This window comes from Onychostruthus taczanowskii, unplaced genomic scaffold (genome assembly GCF_017590055.1).
Source record: "Onychostruthus taczanowskii isolate IOZ18803 unplaced genomic scaffold, ASM1759005v1 scaffold84, whole genome shotgun sequence".
NCBI classification, from domain to species: domain Eukaryota; kingdom Metazoa; phylum Chordata; class Aves; order Passeriformes; family Passeridae; genus Onychostruthus; species Onychostruthus taczanowskii.
The window spans coordinates 952,260-971,261 of NW_024506332.1; the positions used below are offsets into that span (position 1 = coordinate 952,260).

A 19,002-nucleotide genomic window follows, 5' to 3' on the forward strand; every position below is an offset into this window, starting at 1 on the left:
TAAACACACCCAGGGATGGTGACTCCATCACCTCCCCGGGCAGAACATTCCAGAACTTTATCACTCTTTCCATGAAAATCTTTTTCCTAATATCCAACCTAAATTTCCCTTGATGTAGCTTGAGGCTGTGTCCTTTTTTTCTGTCAGTGCTGCCTGGAGAAAGAGACCAACCCCCCCTGAGCACAGCCACCTTTCAGGGAGTTGTAGAGATAACAGTAGAAATAAAAGTAAAGTTATTTTAACATTATACATATAGAATTCATTGTAATATTTGCAAAAGGCCAACAATATAATATGTAAGCCCTGTGAGGAACAACTGAGGGAGCTGGGGGTGCTCAGACTCAGGGGTGACTTTATCACTCTCCACAGCTCCTGAAAGGTGGCTGTGCTCAGGTGGGGTTGAGCTCTTTCTCCAGGAACTGACAGAAGCAGAGGACACAGTCTCAAGCTGCACCAAGGGAAATATAATGTGGGTTCTCTGTTTGCTTTTTCTGCTTTCATTGAGGTTAGGATTGAAGTATTTGAGATGATAGTTTGCATTTAGGCTTAGGTGTTTATTGTTTTTAATCAATGTTACAGTCTCACAGCAGTGAGTCTTGTAGTCTTTTATTAGCAAGGCACAAAATGGTTAACCAGCTCTTGTTATAAGGTCTTTTAAGGTTAAATTATCCAATTAAGAAATTACACCTAAATTATTTTCACTTTTAACCCAATAATTGATCCCTCAAAGTCCGCACTGTGGACTTTTCTGTTCAATTACAAAATACCACCCAAACCCATGGAGAAGAAGGCAAAGAAGAACAACCTGCCTTTAAAACCTGCCTCCTAAAACCTCCATCTTGCTCCATATACTATATTCTAAAACCCCAAACTCTGAGTTTTCCACCCTGTGATATCACACACTTGTAACCAACTCCACACCCGTAATCTCAGTGTTATTAATCAATTTTGGAAACCTTCTCCACCACCTCGGGTCAAATGTAGTGTTCTCTTGTGGGTCTGTGCCTTTCAGCACAGAAAGTTTAAAATTCTCAGTACCCAGGGTTCCAACGTCATAGGCTGGATGTTAGGAAAAAGTTTGTTACAGAAAGAGTGATAAAGTTCTGGAATGTTCTGCCCAGAGAGGTGGTGGAGTCACCATCCCTGGGTGTGTTTAACAAAGCCTGGATGTGGCACTGGCTGCCAGGGTTGAGTGGAGCTGTTGGGGCTGGGCTGGACCCGAGGATCTTGAAGGTCTCTTCCAACCCGGTCATTCTGTGAATTCTGTGAACTCTGCATTTATAACAAAGGCAAAACCCCAAGGGATCACCACTCCTGTGTCTGTCTCTTGCAGCAACCCCTGGTGAGGCTGAAAGGAGGAGCCAACACGGGGGAAGGCCGCGTGGAGGTGCTGAAGAACGGGGAGTGGGGCACGGTGTGCGACGACAGCTGGAACCTGGTGTCGGCCAGCGTGGTGTGCCGGGAGCTGGGCTTTGGCAGCGCCAAGGAGGCCATCACGGGAGCCAGGCTGGGCCAAGGTGAGCCCTGGGCTCGGGAAAATTCATCCACAAACACCAAATTCATCCCCAAACACCAGGGGTTTATGTCCAGAAAGGAGACAGAGGAGTCCTGGAACTTTATTCAAATAAAGGGAAAGGCCATGGGGCCTCAAATTTTTGGAGGATGCAGCCTCCTTTTTATCCTAATTTCCCTCTCTCATTCCCCACTGGCTGAGGTACTTGAGAGGTTCAGACTTCCCAAATCACCTACTACAGACCCCCTCCTCACGTATCCCCCTTTGTCTTTTCCTTGTGTCCATCAGTTGAATTCCTATGGAATTTATGGTTCCTCCCATTGTTCCTTTCCTCTCTCAGTATCCAGTTTTATTTATCAGCAGACCCACAGTTTGTTTGTAAAGACAAGTCCCTCTTTCCTTTCACTGGTGCCCTGAATTAAGGAATGTTCCACCCCCAGGAACATCCCATAATTCAGGGCATGGTGGATTTTTGTTGGGATGTTCAATTTGAGGACCAGGAATTTCTCCCCTAACCTTAATAAGTCTCTTGGGACCAGACTGGAATCCTGTGACTTAAAAAGATTCCCTGAAAAAAAACCTGGGGATGATGAGTTTGACCTTTTGCTCAGGCAGCTGTTCCAGAGCAAAAGGTCAAACTCAGCATCCCAGTAATTAATTCTTAACAACTCATCATTGTTCCAGTAATTAATTCTTAATTATCTCATCTGCCGCTCTGAAATTCCCTTTGAGTTCTCCAGAACCACACCATGATGTAATGCATTACTAGAAGGTTCCTGGCAAAAAAAGAAGTCCTGGAGTCAGACTTCAAATGCTCCAATTTAAGAGCAGGACAGTAATTTAGATCATTATAAATAGAAGGGCATTTGAGCAGCTCAGAGCCAGGTTTGGGTTTGGATTTCCTGTCTTTGGGAGTTGGTTTAAATCCCAAAAAAGTGGTCAAAGGTGAATTGAAACCACCTGGTGATTCCCACACCCCGTTCCCGGGGTGGAAATCCAAAAGACAACAACAAAAAAAAAAAAAAGACAGCAAACCCTTGTTGTGAGAATAAAAAAATTAAAATTTAAAAAATTTAAACCAAACTCGTGTTGTGAAAACAACTGAAAAAAACCCCAAAAAACAGAAGACACCATGAATTTGTGTGAATAACCAAAAAAAAGACACCAAGTCCTTGTTGTAAGAATAACAAAAAAAAAAAAAAAAAAAAAAAAAAAAAAAAAAAAAACCTTGGGAGAATAACTAAGAGAAATTAAAAAGACATCAAACCCTTTTTTTGAGAGTAACCAAAAAAAAACCCAAAACATTACACCAAGCCCTTGATGTGAGAATAACCACAAAAAAATTACACCAAATCAAATCTTTGTTGTGAGAATAAAGGAATGGTGAAAATTTTGAGAATAAAGGAATGGGGGAAGTTCCTTCAGCTTAGAGAAGGGGAGAGAAGGAAAAAACACGTGGGTGTCCTGAGTCTGGGAAGCTTTAAAACTTGACCAAATCCACTGGATTTGCCAAAAATCCTCTTTGTGGTGGGCTGGAATTTGCTGATGTGCTTAAGGGCATGTAGGAAACAGCTTCATCACCCTGGAGCTGCCACGTGAGGAAGGAGAACGTGGAACATGCTGTTCCTGCTGGATCCAGGAATCTCCTCTGCCTTCCCACACGCTTCCCTTTCCTTTTTTTCCCCCTTTCCCTTCTGCTCATCCATCAGTGCTCCCTGTCAGGAGCATCCCTAGGGATGGGTGATGTCCCTCCAGCAGCCAGAGGGTCACGTTTGGGTTGGAAAAGGAGATTTTTCCAGCCCTGGATGCTCAGGGAGCTGTCCAAGCTCTCCACGCCGTGTCCCTGTTTACACTTTATTCTGTTCCAGCTCATCCCAGGGAATTTGGGTTTTCTTGGGGTCCTTTGAAGGAGCAGCCTCACCGTGGCTGTGGGAGGTTGGTTTTCACAGGCTAAATCAGTTCCCAGTAGCTGAACTGGGAGTCCCAGTTCACAGAATTCACAGAATTCCCAGAATCACTGGGTTGGAAGAGACCTCCAAGATCATTGAACCCAGTCCCAACACCTCAACTCAACCCTGGCACCCAGTGCCACATCCAGGTTTTTTTTGAACACACCCAGGGATGGTGACTCCACCACCTCCCTGGGCAGCCATTCCAGAACTTTATCACTCTTTCCATAAAAAACTTTTTCCTAATATCCAACCTAAATTTCCCTTGGTGCAGCTTGAGGCTGTGTCCTCTGCCTCTGTCAGTGCTGCCTGGAGAAACAGAAGATTAAGTGGGAGAGCTGTGCCTTCCACAGAGCTCAGGGTGTGGGAGGAGGATTTATCCCACCTTTCCTAGACCCAGATTAAACAATTCACCCTTATTTCCACAAGGGGAGGAGACACTGAGCCCAGAGCTCATGGATGTGTTGATATCCTGGGAGAGAGAACATGGAATTAAACTCCAAGGAGTAGGTGAAGGCAAATGTTGGATAGACAGGCCTAATCCTGGGGTTTTTTAAGTGCAATGGCAGGGAGGAAATACAGTTTTCCTCACATTTCAATATTTGGCTCCATTTCTGTGCCCCCACGTGCCATAATTTCCTCAGGAAGAGCAGCCCTGCCAGGGTTCTCTGGCTCAGAGAGGCCCTGCCCTTGTCATTTGTCATTTTTGTCATCTTTGTCATCCTTGCCGTCCCACTGGAATGGCTTTGCCAGGCTGGGAATGTTGGCCTGGCTCCCTCCTGCATTCCTGCAGCTTCTCCCTCCAGTTCTGGTCAGGGCTTTCCTCCCCCTCAGCCCTTTGGTGGCTGCAGAATGACAGGGAGGTGCTGCCAGCTCCAGATGGGAACCACAAACGGGATTTTAATGAGAGAGAGGCAAAAAAAAAGGACAAGATTCCCATTCCCAGCATCCTCCCCCAGGAATGTCCTCCACCCTGTCCAGCTGTGGTGTGAGGGGTCGACACAGGGCTGGCCAAGTTGCCCAAACCCCATTAATAAACTGTGGGTGAAATTAAACCCAACACATTCACACCTCTGCCTTGTTCTTTCTAACCAGTTTTGGAAGCAGGAGCTGAGTTTTGCAGAAGGATCATTCCCTTCCATGCTTTTCTGATGGATATTCCAATTTGCTGCTGCTGCTCATCCTGGGAGGACCCAAATTATTCCATTTTTCTGCCAGCACCTCGAGCCCATGCTCTCTGCTGTTTCCCTCAGTGATCCTTGACCTGCCCCAGATTTCTTTTCCTGACTCCTCATCCACCCTGTGGATGTTTTATTTACAGCCAACGTGTCGATGTCTCAGTTCTATGTCAGGAATGTCAGGCCTTGACTGGAAGCAGATTCCAGCACAAAGACCCAGCCAAAAGGTCATAACTTGTGAATCCCTACAGCTCAAGTTTGTAAATTATGAAACAGTGGAAACTTGGTTTTTCCTGGGATTCTTGCATTCATGAGAATACTGAAAAAAATTTAACGGTGAAATTATTAACAATAATTTCACAGATTTTTGTTTTATTTTTACAAAAAATCGGCAGATTTTTTTCCAAGTTTTGAATGCTGGAGGTCGCTGTGGTGTTCACAACCTTCTGGGGTATTCCCTCACCACACAAAAGGACTTTTTTCCCTATTTTTTCCCCAAGGAATGGGTCCCATCCACCTGAACGAGATCGACTGCACGGGCTTTGAGAAGTCGGTCACGGACTGCAAGTTCAACACCGAGTCCCAGGGCTGCAACCACGAGGAAGATGCTGCTGTGAGGTGCAATGTGCCAGCCATGGGCTTCCAGAACCAGGTGAGGAGCTGAGGGATCCAGGTGTGAGGGAATTTTGGGTGGGAATTTTGGGCAGGAATTGGGCAGGAATCATTTCACCCAAGCCGTGAGTATTTAATTCAGGTTTTATCTAAAAAAGGAGGGGAAATGAGGATGAGTGTCCCATTTTATGTGGGTTTTGAGCTCCTCTGGACTCATCTCAGAGGCCTGAAAATGAGGAAGGTCAGGTTGGATGGGGCTTGGAGCAACCTGGACTGGTGGAAGGTCCCTGCCCATGGGAAGGGGTTGCACTGGATGATTTTTAACCCAATTTTCAACCTTTTCCAACCCAACCATTGTGTGCTAACTGCATGAAGCAGACACAGATTCCTCTGAGTGCTCCTTCCAAAGGTCTAAAGGAGCAGGGAAGGGAAGCTTTTCCAGGGAATTCCTGCAGCTGGTCCAACCCACTGAACTGCTGGGCTTGGCTGGACCATCCCCTGCCAAAATGGGAGAAGATCTGAACTCCCTGAGCTCAAGCCCTGAGGAGACTCCGAGTGCTGCTCCATCCCTGGATGGTTTCCCAGTGCCTTCCCCTTGGGGAGCCCCTCCTGACCCCACACAAAGATGGGACACGGTGCTGCACAACTCGAGTGCCCTGAGTCATTTTTCCTGTGAAAGATCTGGGGATGTGTTCATCTTTTCCTGACTCCTCATCCACCCTGTGGATGTTTTATTTACAGCCAACGTGTCGATGTCTCAGTTCTATGTCAGGAATGTCAGGCCTTGACTGGAAGCAGATTCCAGCACAAAAACCCAGCCAAAAGGTCATCATTTGTGAATCCCTACAGCTCAATCCCCACAGCTCTCCTTTCTGCCAGTCAGAATTCCCTCTGTGGGAGGGAAATCCCTCACCAGGGTTTCTCCAGCTCTGTGCTAAAGGGGGAGTTTTCTATTGTGCAGCAGCCGGGTCACTTCCAGCTGGGTACATCCAATGATTCCAAAATGTTGAGGGAACAAAACCTTCTTCCCCACCCATTGCCCTTGTCCTTGGAAGTTTGCTGTGGATTTAGGAGTTCTGTGTCCTGCAGCTTCGCCTGAGCGGGGGCCGCAACCCCTACGAGGGCCGAGTGGAGGTGCTGGCCGAGCGCAACGGCACCCTGAGGTGGGGCACGGTCTGCAGCCACAACTGGGGCACCGTGGAGGCCATGGTGGTGTGCCGGCAGCTGGGGCTGGGCTTTGCCAGCCACGCCTTCCAGGTGAGCCCCTTCCCACCCCGGCCTGGCCTTCGCATCCGGGTGGGAGGGGTGGGGGTGCTGGAGGAGGAGGAAGGGTCACCAAGGGTGGAGCTGGAAAGGCCTTGAGGGTGAAATCTTGTTGTACAATGGCCATGGAGGTGGGGGGGATTTGGAGCAGGAGGAGCTGTGAATGATGAGAAGTGAGGGAACTTCATCAGGAACTGGAATGATGGGATAAAGGGGATGGCTTCCTAGTGCCAGAGGGCAGGGTTGGATGGAGTATTTGGAATAAATTCTGCCCTGGGGCTATGGTGAGGTCCTGCGATGGAATTCCCAGAGGAGCTGTGGTTGTTCAATCCCTGGAAGTGTCCAAGGCCATCTTGGAGCAACCTGGGATAGTGGAAGGTGTCCCTGCCTGGGTAGGACTGAATGAGTTTTAAGGTTTTTAAGGATTTGGTGACAAACATCCTGCTTCCCTGAGTTCTCTGTTGTTTTCTCACAGCTCAGGTTTCCCAACATTCCCCAACACCTGCTTGGGCTGGTGGCTGCATGCAGGTTCTTGTCCCTCCGTGAAATGCAGAGGTCAGGTTCAGACTGGTGTCAGGTCTCCTGAAAAAATTGGATTTTACCCCTGGAGTTGCTCTGGTGCAGCCCTGAGCAGCGGGGCTGGATCCAGCTCCATGAATTGTTGGTACTCCCTGCTCCTCTCCTGCCCCAAACCCTCCTGCATGGCCAGGAATGACACCTCACTTCTGCCCCACCCCTGGGAGTGCCCAAGTCCAGGCTGGACAGGGCTTGGAGCAAGCTGGGGTGGTGGAAAGTATCCCTGCCCATGGGATGAGCAATCCAAACCATTCCATGACCTCTGCCACCCTGGGCTCATGGACACATCCCAACCATTCTCCATGGCCAGGGAGGGATCTGCAGGTCCTCAGGGGACACTCAGGGCTTGGACACCCAGCTGGAGCTGCCCACATGCTGCTGGAGCCATTCCCTGCTCCAACTGCTTCCTCCAGCTGATTTCCCCCCATGAAACCCCGGGAGCTGAGGATCTCCACACCCCGGAGCGTGGCCTTTCCGACTGCCTGGCTGTGTTGACACAGCCCTGAGAGTCCAGCGAGGAAAAGGCATTTTTTCCCTGAGCTGAGGCTGCTGGAATTTGGAACAGAAAAGGCTCTTATGCTGCCCCAGCTCCAGGAGCATAAAGCCCCAGTGTGCAGAACAGGGCAGCCCTGTGTACTCCCAGCCTTCCCGAACAGCCAGGGGCAACGGGAGCCATGGGACACCAGGGGTTTCAGTTCCTGGAAACTGCTCCCAGCTTGGGCATGGACAGATCTCATCGGGTTTTTTTAGGTTCTTTCTCCCCTCCCCTTCTCCCAAGTTTTGGGGTTTGGGAGTTGATGTTGTGTCGTTCCCATGAGTTTTGTAAAATTGGGGGATGAGAGGAGAGGAAATTTGATCAGGAACTGGAATCATGGCACAAGGGGGAATGGCTTCCCACTGCCAGAGGACAGAGTTAGATGGAATATTGGGAATTAGTTCTTCTCTAGAACAGTGGTGAGGTCATGGGATGGAATTCCCAGAGAAGCTATTGCTGCCCCTGGATCCCTGGAAGTGTCCAAGACCAGGTTTAAACAACCTGGGATAGTGGAAGGGGCCCCTCTCCATGCCATGGGGTGGGACTGGATGGGATTCAAGGTTTTTAAGGATTTAGTGACAAAACTTCTCTGAGTCCCCTGTTCCAGCATCCTTTGGCAAGATCCTCCTGGATAATGTGGGGTCTTGCCCTGATCTTCCTGATGGGAGAATCCACACTTCAGGCAGGTAAATATTCCCCTAAGAGTCCAAGGAATGTGTGAAATGCCTTTTCCTGCCTTTTTTCTGCCCAGGAAACGTGGTACTGGCATGGGGACGTCAGCGCCGACGACGTGGTGATGAGCGGGGTCAAGTGCTCGGGGACAGAGATGTCCCTGTCGCACTGCCGGCACGACGGGGCCCACGTGTCCTGCCCCAGGGGAGGGGGACGCTTCGGGGCCGGCGTGTCCTGCTCGGAGAGTGAGTGACTCGGGATTTGTTTGTTCTTGGAGGAATGGCATGACCTGGATACGTCAAAACAGCGCTAAATTCTAACTCCCAGAGAGGTTCTGGCTGTGGCTGCTCCATCCATGGAAGTGTCCAAGGCCAGCTTGGAGTGAGCTGGGATTGTGGAAGGTGTCCTTGCCCATGGGGGGATGGGATGGGATGGGATGGGGTGGGATGGGATGGGATGGGATTTAAGGTCCACCACTCCCATATGGTGAATGGTTCCCTCCCCAGGCTTTTCCTACTCAAACTCAGAGTAGGATTAATCTGGATATTCAGGAGAAGTTGTTCTTTTTGAGAGTGGTGAGGGAGCTTCATCAGGAATTGGAATGATGGGATAAGGGGGAATGGCTTCCTAATGCCAGAGGGCAGGGTTGGATGGAATACTGGGAATAAATTCTGCCCTGGGTCCTGTGGTGAGGTCCTGGGATGGAATTCCCAGAGGTGCTGTGGCTGCTCCATTCCTGGAAGTGTCCAAGGCCAGCTTGGAGCACCCTGGGATAGGCGAAGATGTCCCTGCCCATGGCAGGGGGTGGAATGGGATGGGATTTAAGGTCCATATTCCTGTAGGGTGAATTGTTCCCCAGCAGGCTTTTCCTGCTCAAACTCAGAGTAGGATTAGATTGGATATTCAGGAGAAATCCTTCCCTGGGAAGATGGGGAGGGGCTGGAATGGATTCTCCATAGAAGCTGTGGCTTCCCCGTCCCTGGAAATGTCCAAGGCCAGGTTGGACAGGGCTTGGAGCAAGCTGGGATAGTGGGAGGTGTTGGGGCTGGAAGTGGCTGACCCTTAAAACCCCTTCCCAGCCACACCATTCCATGGCCCTCTGACTGACATCCCATGTCATGTCATTCCATGGCTCTCTGATTAGCACTGAGTGAGTGGAGGAGCTCAGTGGCAGGACCATCCAGCAGCCACTCTGGGGTGATTTTATTTCATTGAAACCACTCATTCCTCACTGCAGCCGCCCCTGACCTGGTGCTGAACGCGGAGCTGGTGGAGCAGACGGCCTACCTGGAGGACAGGCCCATGTTCCTGCTGCAGTGTGCCCTGGAGGAGAACTGCCTGGCCAGCTCAGCCCACAACACCTCGCTGACCTCGGGCTACCGGCGCCTGCTGCGCTTCTCCTCGCAGATCCACAACAACGGCCAGTCCGACTTCCGGCCCAAGAACGGCCGCCACGCCTGGGTGTGGCACGACTGCCACCGGTGGGTGTCACCCCCAGGGGTCACTGCCGCCCGCCAGCCCCTCCTGCTGCCACGGGGAACTTCTGTCCCAGTTTTGTCCCAGTTTTGTCCCGGTTTCCGCCAGCCCTTGTCGTGGTTTTGTTCCAGTTTTGTCCCGGTTTTGTCCCAGTTTTGTCCCGGTTTTGTCCCGGTTTTGTCCCGGTTTTGTCCCGGTTTTGTCCCAGTTTTGTCCTGGTTTTGTCCCAGCTTTGTCCCGGTTTTGTCCCGGTTTTGTCCCGGTTTTGTCACAGTTTTGTCACAGTTTTGTCCCGGTTTGCCCCTCATTTTGGTGGTTGGAAGCAACATTCCCTGGGTTTTGGGAATTCTTGCTTCATTCGGTTCTTTCTTCATTCAGTTCTTAAGCAATTCGGAATTAGGCGCGGTCTGTGCCTCCCTCTGAGCTGAGCTTTGCAGACAGGCCCTGCTGGGTCTCAGTGCAGGGCTCCAGGGCTGGGATAGGCATTCCCAGCTGCCATTTGTGGGGTTTTTGTAGGAATTTGGGCCAGGCCTCCAGTCTGTGCCCGTGGGTGGAGTGGGAGGAATTGTCTGGGTCCAAAAACAGCCACTGGCACTGGAGAGGAGGGGAAGTCTGACACCTGGGAGCTGAGTTTGCACAGACTGGATGTGGGAACTCTGCACTCACCACATGCAGATTACCTGAGCAGTTTCTCACCTGGAAAAGGACAAAAATGCTGGAATGCTGCAGTTTTTATCCATCTCAACCCCACTAAAACTGTCAGCAGCTGGGAGATGGTTTTGAGCTTATATTTGACAAAATTTTTCCCATAAATGCATCATTTTTCAAGGAATTAAGACAGTTTTGGGTAAGGTGGGGGGGTAAAGGGATCTGGAGGCCATCCAGTTGCTTTGCTGTGAAATGTGGACTGGTAAAGGTGGATTTTTCCCTAATTTGAGGTAAAAAGCAGTGAAATAACTCCATGCACACCTCCTGTCCTGTTTAAAAAACTGAGAAAAACACCAGAGTGGTAAATTTTAAATTGTAGAATTTAAAATAATCTTTAATAATTTTTAAATCAGCTGAAATGTGCAAGTAGCACTGAAAAATGGGGAACTTGGACCAATTTTGGACACGGTGGAAGGGAGGTGGGGTGGGAAAGGGTGAGCAAGAGGCCAGGAGCCATCTGTGCTCCAAACTGGAACAGTTTAGAGGGACAGGGATGAACTCAATCCCTCTTCAATCTTTCCAGTCTGTGACCAGCAGAGTGTAAACAGCCCAGGGAGTGACTCAGGCATAGCTCAGAAACTGAGTCAGGCTCAAGAAGCTCAAACTCGCAGCAAATTCATTGATTTGAGCCAAATCTGCCTCAAATCAACAGCCCGGGCTCAGCCTTGGGCCTCAGCTTTGCCTCCTGCCCAGGCAGCTCCTGTTTGGATGTGGAATATTATATTTCTTTTTCTTGAGCCAGGTCTCATAAACTCTCAAAAGAAATATAATACACCCAAGGATAGCTCAGCTATTATTTTGGGGGCATAAAATAAGCAGGATGACTTCTGCTGCAGTGGTAGAAACAAAAAGGTTTAATAAAAGGCAAAATAACAAACAGAAAAACTCAGTCCAGGTGCAGGGGTCTGCTCCTGGTAAAAACACCTCACAAAAGCTCTTAGCTCTTTTGGTCTCTTCTTTTTCTACCTGATGGCTCAGGGGGCACTTTTTGGCTTCAGTCCAATAAGCTGTCCTCAAGTTTTTGGTGAAGTCCCTGAGGTCCTGTGAGGTGGCTTTTCACCTAATCGTTGAGAGAAACTTCTGGGCTTCTTTCCTCTTTTGGGGGACAAAGGCTGGCTTTGCCACTCTGTCATTAGGGGGCACCCTCCTACACTGGAAGTAGAATAAAAATGGGAAAGACCCTGAGCAGGGAGTGAAAAATTATTTCATTCTGGCAGATGGCAATTTCTGGATTGTTAGATTGTTGGTTTGGTTTTTTTTTAGTGAGGGGAAACGCAGAAAAAATTTCCTCCCCTTCCCTCTTTGCTCATGCCCCATCTGTAAATCCATGAGCAATGGTGGTGATTGGAAGTGGTTGAGCCTTGATTATTTTTACAGCTGGAAAGGAGTGGATTTATGCCAGTGTTTGTTTTGTTTAATTCTTAAGAAACTGGTTCTGAATTAGGCCCTGTCTGGGCCTCACTCTGAGCCGAGCTTTGCAGATGGGCCCTGCTGGGTGTCAGTGCAGGGTTCCGGGGCTGACATAGGCATTCCCAAAGCTGGGATTCACATTCCCAACGCTGGGGTGACACAGAGTGGTTCCAGGTCCCACTCCAGTTGTCTCCCTGTTCCCTCATGCCCTGGATTTGCTCCTGGTTCCAAGGCTGGGCTCAAATCCAAGGCGTTGCATCAGCATCACCCACACTGCTGTGCCCAGCCCTGCCCACGTGGAGTCCAGCCGGGCTAAAGCTCAGCTTAATTCTCTGCTGAGCCAGCAGTGGGGCTTAAAAAACCCAATGTCCCCTGAGTCCAGCGTCACCCAAACCCTGCTGGGGTCTGACTGCTAATCAGGGACCTAAACACAGACTCCAGGCTCTGTCCTGACTTCTGCTGTGCCCAGCAGTGCTGGAATGTTCCCCAGGCTGGGCTGACACATCCCAGTTTAAAACCAGGAAATGTCTCCTGGGTGAAAATCCAGCTCTGAGCAGGGTGAAAGAAGCTGCTCCAGCTGCTGGGTTTTTGCTGATAAAATTCACATTCTGCTGCTTAAAAAATTAATCAGTAAAAGCAGCCAGGTCTGGGCACAGCCAGCTCTGTGTGGGATATTCCTGGGAAATGATGGGGCTGCTCCAAGGGATTATTTTTTTGGTGGATTTTTTGCCCTTCCTGCCACTATAAAACATTGTGATCCCACAAGAGCAAGGGACTTAATAAATGTCCCAGGCCAGGTTGGACAGGGCTTGGAGCAGCCTGGGATAGGGAGAGGTGTCTCTGCCATGGACAGGGATGGAAGAAAATGATCTTTAAATCCCTCCCCACCCAACCAGTCTGGGATTCCATGTAAATTAATCCCAGGAGGCAGCAGGAGGATCAGCCCCAGGGAATATTTCCTGGCTGGAGTTGTCCCACTCCTGCAGCTCCACTTCAGCCCTGGTAATTAAAGGGAAATTAATTGTAGGGGTAAATTAATTATCCCTTGGGATAATTGTCGCTGTCTGTCCCCACAGGCACTACCACAGCATGGAGGTGTTCACCCACTATGACCTCCTGAACCTCAATGGCACCAAGGTGGCCGAGGGACACAAGGCCAGCTTCTGCCTGGAGGACACAGAGTGCGAAGCAGGTCTGTGCCAGGGCCCCGCGTCCCGGGAATTTCATCCTCTTCCCAAGGTGACGGCTCCTGAGGGTTGAACATGGCCTGGCAGGAGCCAGGAACCTGTCCTGGATGGATGGATGGATGGATGATGGATGGATGGATGATGGATGGAGATGGATGGATGATGGATGGATGGATGAGGGATGGATGGATGGATGGATGGATGGAGATGGATGGATGGATGATGGATGGATGATGGATGGATGGATGATGGATGGATGGATGGATGGGGATGGATGGATAGAGATGGATAGAGATGGCTAGAGATGGATGGATGATGAATGGATGATGGATGGATGGATGATGGATGGAGATAGATGGATGATGGATGGATGGATGATGGATGGAGATAGATGGATGATGGATGGATGGATGATGGATGGAGATAGATGGATGATGGATGGATGGATGATGGATGGAGATAGATGGATGATGGATGGATGGATGATGGATGGAGATAGATGGATGATGGATGGATGGATGATGGATGGAGATAGATGGATGATGGATGGATGGATGATGGATGGAGATAGATGGATGATGGATGGATGGATGATGGATGGATGATGGATGGAAGGGAACCCCCAGGTCCCCCATTCTCTTTTCCACCCTCAGCTCCCTCCATCCCAACTTTGAGCTGCTCCAAAACCCCAAATTGTGCATTTTCTGCTTCCTACCGAGAGAGGAATTCCAAAAGAAGCCTCCAGCTGCTGCGGTTGGAAGGTGGCAGCTCCTGAAATCTCACCCAAAACACCACATGTGGAGTTTACCACTGTTCATGGGGAACAACCAGGAATTTTCTGGGAATTCTGCTGCAGATTTAACACTTTTTGCCTTAATTCTCCTCCTGTAGACGTGCAGAAACAGTACGAGTGTGCCAACTTTGGGGAGCAGGGGATCACGGTTGGCTGCTGGGACGTTTATCGGCACGACATCGACTGCCAGTGGATCGACATCACCGACGTCCCCCCCGGGGATTACCTCTTCCAGGTGGGACAAACAGCATTTGTGTCACCCCTGCTGCTTTTATCTTACCAATCAGATCCAGAATTTACCACATTTGTTCATTTGACACCTCCAACTTCTGTTTATAAAGGGATTCTATTCCCAGATGCCTTAAAGAGAAAGGATTATCCACCAGGATAATCAACACACGCTCCCAAGGGAAAAATCAGGGCCCATGAGCACAGTTTGGAGATTAAAGTCTTAAAAATTCCATGTCCAGCTAATCCTGGATAGGTCCAGCCCAGCTGATGTTGCTGACAGTGTTGTCACCCCCCAAAGCACAGCACCCCTCATGGAGCTGGTTGTAATCAACATTCCCTGAACTTTGGGATTAAATGATGCTGTTTGTGGGGTTTTTTGCAGGAATTTGGGCCAGGCCCATGGGGGGAATTGTCTGGGTCCAAAAACAGCCACTGGCACTGGAGAGGAGGGGAAGGAGAGGAATTATTTCTGTCTGAGCTGTGTGAAATGGAAAATGGGGGTTTGGAGGGAGATTTTGGGGTGTGGGGGAAGGTGTGGTTGTGGTGAATTAGAGATGGAGCAGCTCTGCTGGGAGGAAAGGTGAGGGAACTGGGAATGTTCACCTGGAGAGGAGAAGGCTCCAGGGAGAGCTCAGAGCCTGAAGGGGCCCAGGAGAGCTGGAGAGGGACTGGGGACAAGGGATGGAGGGACAGGACACAGGGAATGGCTCCCACTGGGAAAGGGGAGATGTGGGTGGGATATTGGGGAGGAATGAGGGTGGGGAGGGGCTGGGATGGAATTCCCTTGATCCCTGAAGTGTCCAAGACCACCCTGGGACAATGGGAGGTGTCCCTGCCCTGGCAGGGGTGGCACTGGATGGGATTTCAGGTCCTTCCATCCCAACCATCCCAGGATTCCCTGACTGCTCCTTTACTCCCTGACCTGGCTTTATCAAATAATTCCTCTCTCCTTACAAAACAAATCGTATTTTCATTTTTTGCTAAAAAAATGCTGTAAAACACATCTGATCCTGCCCAATTCCCCTTCCAACAACCCCACCCCTGTCCCTCCACCCCTCCCAGGTGGTGATCAACCCCAACTACGAGGTGGCAGAGTCGGATTATTCCAACAACGTCATGAAATGCCGGAGCCGCTACGACGGGCAGCGCATCTGGATGTACAACTGCCACATAGGTGAGGGCTGGGAATCCTCAGGCACGCCCCAAGGATTCCTCTCAGACAAGGAATTTAATGCTTTCCCCCCCTGAAAAGCTCTGGTGCAATCCCAGTGTCCTGGGAAATTCCTTCTTCCAAAAAATCAAATTATTTTGCCAAGCTGGGATCTCTTCGGATCACAAACTTCTCTTGGAAAACAAATGAAGCAGTGGGAAAGAGCCTGCTGTAGGAGGCAGGAATTAAAGTGTCCCTGGAATGTCAGGGGAATCTCTGTTTTCCTGGAAAAATTTAAAATATTATCATTTGGTATTTTTCTGTTTGGTCGTGGAAATATCAAAGCCAAACTCATTTAAATTTGGTTTATTCCATTGTCAAAACCATTGAAAATGGAATTAACTTGGGGGCTTTTCAGGACTGTTTTTACCACAGAAAATGAATTCACACAACTCCCTGCCCAGCTCCAACTAAAACCAGCTTTGAAAATTCTCTTTTTCAAGGAATGTTTTTTTCTGGGGAAAAAAAAAAAAAAAAAAAAATCCAGATTTTTCTCATTATTTTGTTGGGATTTTAGCAGAAAATTCTCATTTTGTGTGTCACATTTCAGACTGTGACCTAGTTCAGGAAAGTGAAGCCCATTCCAGCTGCTGCTTGGGCTCTGCAGCTGAGCTGGGAGATAATTCTGGTTAAAAATAAAGGTTTTAACTTTCACTTTGTCCTAATTAGAGAGAAGCTGGGTTTGTTTCTGGTTCAGAGCAGAGCCCTCACACCCTCACAGGCCTTGCTGGGCCTCACTTTATTTTTTAAGCACCAAACCAGAGACATTTGGGTAATTCAGTCTTGCAAATCCACATCCAGCCCTCCTGGGGACTCCTGGCTGTGCCAGTTGGGGCAAGATTTAATTAAAACTTCATTTAATTAACCCAAACCTTTAAGCCCTGCATTTCCAGGGCACTGGTTCCACCCAATCCCTTTTCCCTCTCCCAGTATTCCAAGGGTTTTTCCCTGCTCACCCTGTGCTTTCCTGGTGTTCCCAAGTGGTTTTCCCATTACTTTCCCAATGTTCCCAAGTCCTTTTCCCTCTCCCAGTGTTCCCAAATCCTTTTCCCTGCTCACCCCATGCTCTCCTGGTGTTCCTGAGTGCTTTTCCTGTGTTCTCCAGGGTTTTTCCTGTGCTCTCCCCATGTTCCCAAGAGCTTTTCCCTCTCCCAGTGTTCCCAACAGTTTTTCCCATGCTCTCCCAGTGTTCCCAAGGGTTTTTCCCTCTCCGGGTGTTCCCAAGGGTTTTTCCCCCTTCTGGAGTCCCCAGTTTTTCCCTATGCTCTCCCCCTGTTCCCAAGTGTTTTTCCTGTGCTCTCCTGGTGATCCCAAGTGTTTTTCCCTGCTCCTGCTCACCCCGTGCTCTCCCAATATTCCCAAGGGTTTTTTCCATGCTCTCCCCATTTTCCAAAGGCTTTTCCCTCTCCTGTTGTTCCCAAGTGCTTCTCCCTCTCCCAGTATTCCCAAGTGTTTTCCCTGTGCTCTCCCCGTGTTCCCAAGAGTTTTTTCCATGCTCTCCCCCGTGTTCCCAAGTTTTTCCTTCTCCTGCTGTTCCCAAGCACTTTTCCCTGTTCACCCTGCACTTTCCCAGTATTCCCAAGAGCTTTTCCCAAGTTTTCTTGGCATTACCAAGTGTTTTTCCCTCTCCCCCTGTTCCCAAGGGTTTTGCCCTCTCCCAGTGTTCCCAAGTGCTTTCCCGTGCTCTCCCAGTGTTCCCAATGCTTTCCTGTGCTCTCCCAGTGTTCCCAAGGGTTGTTCCCCCTCCCCACGCTCCCGAGTGTTTTCCCCATTCTCTCCTGCTGATCCCAAGGGTTTTCCCCATGCTCTCCCAGCGATCCCAAGCCTATTTCCCTTTCCTGGTTTTCCCCAGTGTTTTTCCCACCCTCTCCCAGCATTCCCACTGCTTTTCCCTCTCCTGCTGACCCCTGCTCTCCCCGTGGCCTCTCCAGGTGGTTCCTTCAGCGAGGAGACGGAGCAGAAGTTCGAGCACTTCAGGGGACTCACAAATAACAACGTGTCTGCCCGGTAGAATTCCCACTAATTTAAGGAAGCCAGGACTCCTGCTCCGGCCCTTCCCGAACCACTGCACCCCAGGAAATGGAGCCTCCACCAAACTCTGAATTTCAGGTGAATCATTCCTGAAGAAGCCTCTCCCTCCCCAGTTTAGGTGCTCAGGCCACCCCTCGGTGCCTTCCTGCAATTCCAGCTCTCCTCAGCTCCAGCTCTTCACCATTCCAAAGATTTCTCCCACATTTTGCAGCACTCCTCGCCTCAGGTTGGGTGCCAGCCACCCAAAAGTGCCTTTATCCTTCATTTCCAAGGCATTATTTGGGAATTTTCAGCTCTTTTCCACTCCCCATGCCTGTTTGTGCTGCTGCTTCCTGCACTCCTCCTCAGCACTGACTCCAGATTAGCAAGGAAATAGAAAGAAAGGAAAAATTAAAAAAAAAAAAAATAGGAAAAAAAAAAAAGGAGCAGCTTTTTGTGAGCAGAACAGTGTAAAGCTGAATTTAATACTGCAGTGAAACGCTTGGATCCAACAACGGCCACGCTCCGGAGGGGAGCAGAACGTGGAATTTCACAGGGAATTTCACAGGGAATCTCACATGGAATCTCACAGGAAATCTCACAGGAAATCTCACAGGGAATCTGACCATGGAATCTGACCATGGAATCTCACAGGAAATCTGACCATGGAATCTGACCATGGAATCTCACAGGAAATCTGACCATGGAATCTGACCATGGAATCTGACCATGGAATCTCACCATGAAATCAAAGCTCCCTGAAGTGACCCAGAACTCAGCGGATTCCCAGGGATGAGGCCTCTGAGCTGGAAATTCCCATCCCACAGGGATCCTCCACCCACCAGGTGCTGTGCCCATCCAAGAATCACCTCCTGACTGGATATTCCATCTTTTTTTTCAAGGATGAATGATCCTTGTGCACCTTGCAGAGGGAATTTGTGCCTCTCATCCCCAGGGATCTGCTCCTGTGGGAATTCCCGGTGCTCCTCTGTTTGTTTGAGGACACGCTTTGCTACAGAGCTCCAATAAAATCCATTTCCCTGGAAACAAAAAATCACTTTAGAAGCCCTTGGTGTATTTCTCCTCACAATTCCTGGAAGTTTGGGAGTTTTCCCCCCTCTTCTACAATCAAAGTTACCTGGAATTCCAGCTGATTCCACAGGGAATTCCAAGTGGCTGCAAACTTCCCCCAAACCCCACCTCACAGGGATGCTGTGAGGCTTCAAAATGCAGAAATATTTTGAGTATTTGTCATTTCTCCAGTGCCCCAGAGGGCGGCTGGCAAAGGGTTTTAACCCCTGGCAATTGGAAAATTCCAGTTATTCCTCAGAATTCCAGACTGCAGCACGAGCAGAGCCTGGGATGGGGGTGGAAGCTCACTTTAAACCCAGCTCTGGGCACATCAGCACAAATCTGGAGGTTTTTTCCCCCCTAATGAGCAGATCCCAACTTTCCTCACCAACAGGGAAGTTCAGGCTCTTGAAACTCTGTAAATAAGTAAGAAATTCCCTAAAGCTTGGATTCACTGCCTGGCAGTTTTCTGGGATATATGAACAGCAACATTACAACAAACGTGGAACAGATTTTTGAACTCCTGCCCTTGCTTAGAGTTGAATTTTGGCCCAAAAAAATCCCAATTTTCTGACTCTTAATGCCTATTTTTTGTTGGAAAACAGAGC

At 49.3% G+C, this 19,002-nt stretch overlaps 1 protein-coding gene across 1 annotated transcript in view; it reads left to right on the plus strand.

Annotated features, from left to right (window-relative positions):
* The window catches only part of LOXL2 (lysyl oxidase like 2), a 57,259-nt gene extending 39,019 nt beyond the window's left edge, over nucleotides 1-18,240 (plus strand). The window contains exons 6-14 of the mRNA XM_041424834.1: nucleotides 1,334-1,517; nucleotides 5,141-5,292; nucleotides 6,342-6,509; nucleotides 8,378-8,543; nucleotides 9,536-9,779; nucleotides 12,969-13,084; nucleotides 13,971-14,107; nucleotides 15,166-15,277; nucleotides 17,245-18,240. Coding sequence (XP_041280768.1) covers nucleotides 1,334-1,517; nucleotides 5,141-5,292; nucleotides 6,342-6,509; nucleotides 8,378-8,543; nucleotides 9,536-9,779; nucleotides 12,969-13,084; nucleotides 13,971-14,107; nucleotides 15,166-15,277; nucleotides 17,245-17,324 — 1,359 coding nt within the window. The 3' untranslated portion in view covers nucleotides 17,325-18,240. The remainder of the gene's footprint in view (nucleotides 1-1,333; nucleotides 1,518-5,140; nucleotides 5,293-6,341; nucleotides 6,510-8,377; nucleotides 8,544-9,535; nucleotides 9,780-12,968; nucleotides 13,085-13,970; nucleotides 14,108-15,165; nucleotides 15,278-17,244) is intronic.
* Nucleotides 18,241-19,002: the final 762 nt, after the last annotated feature.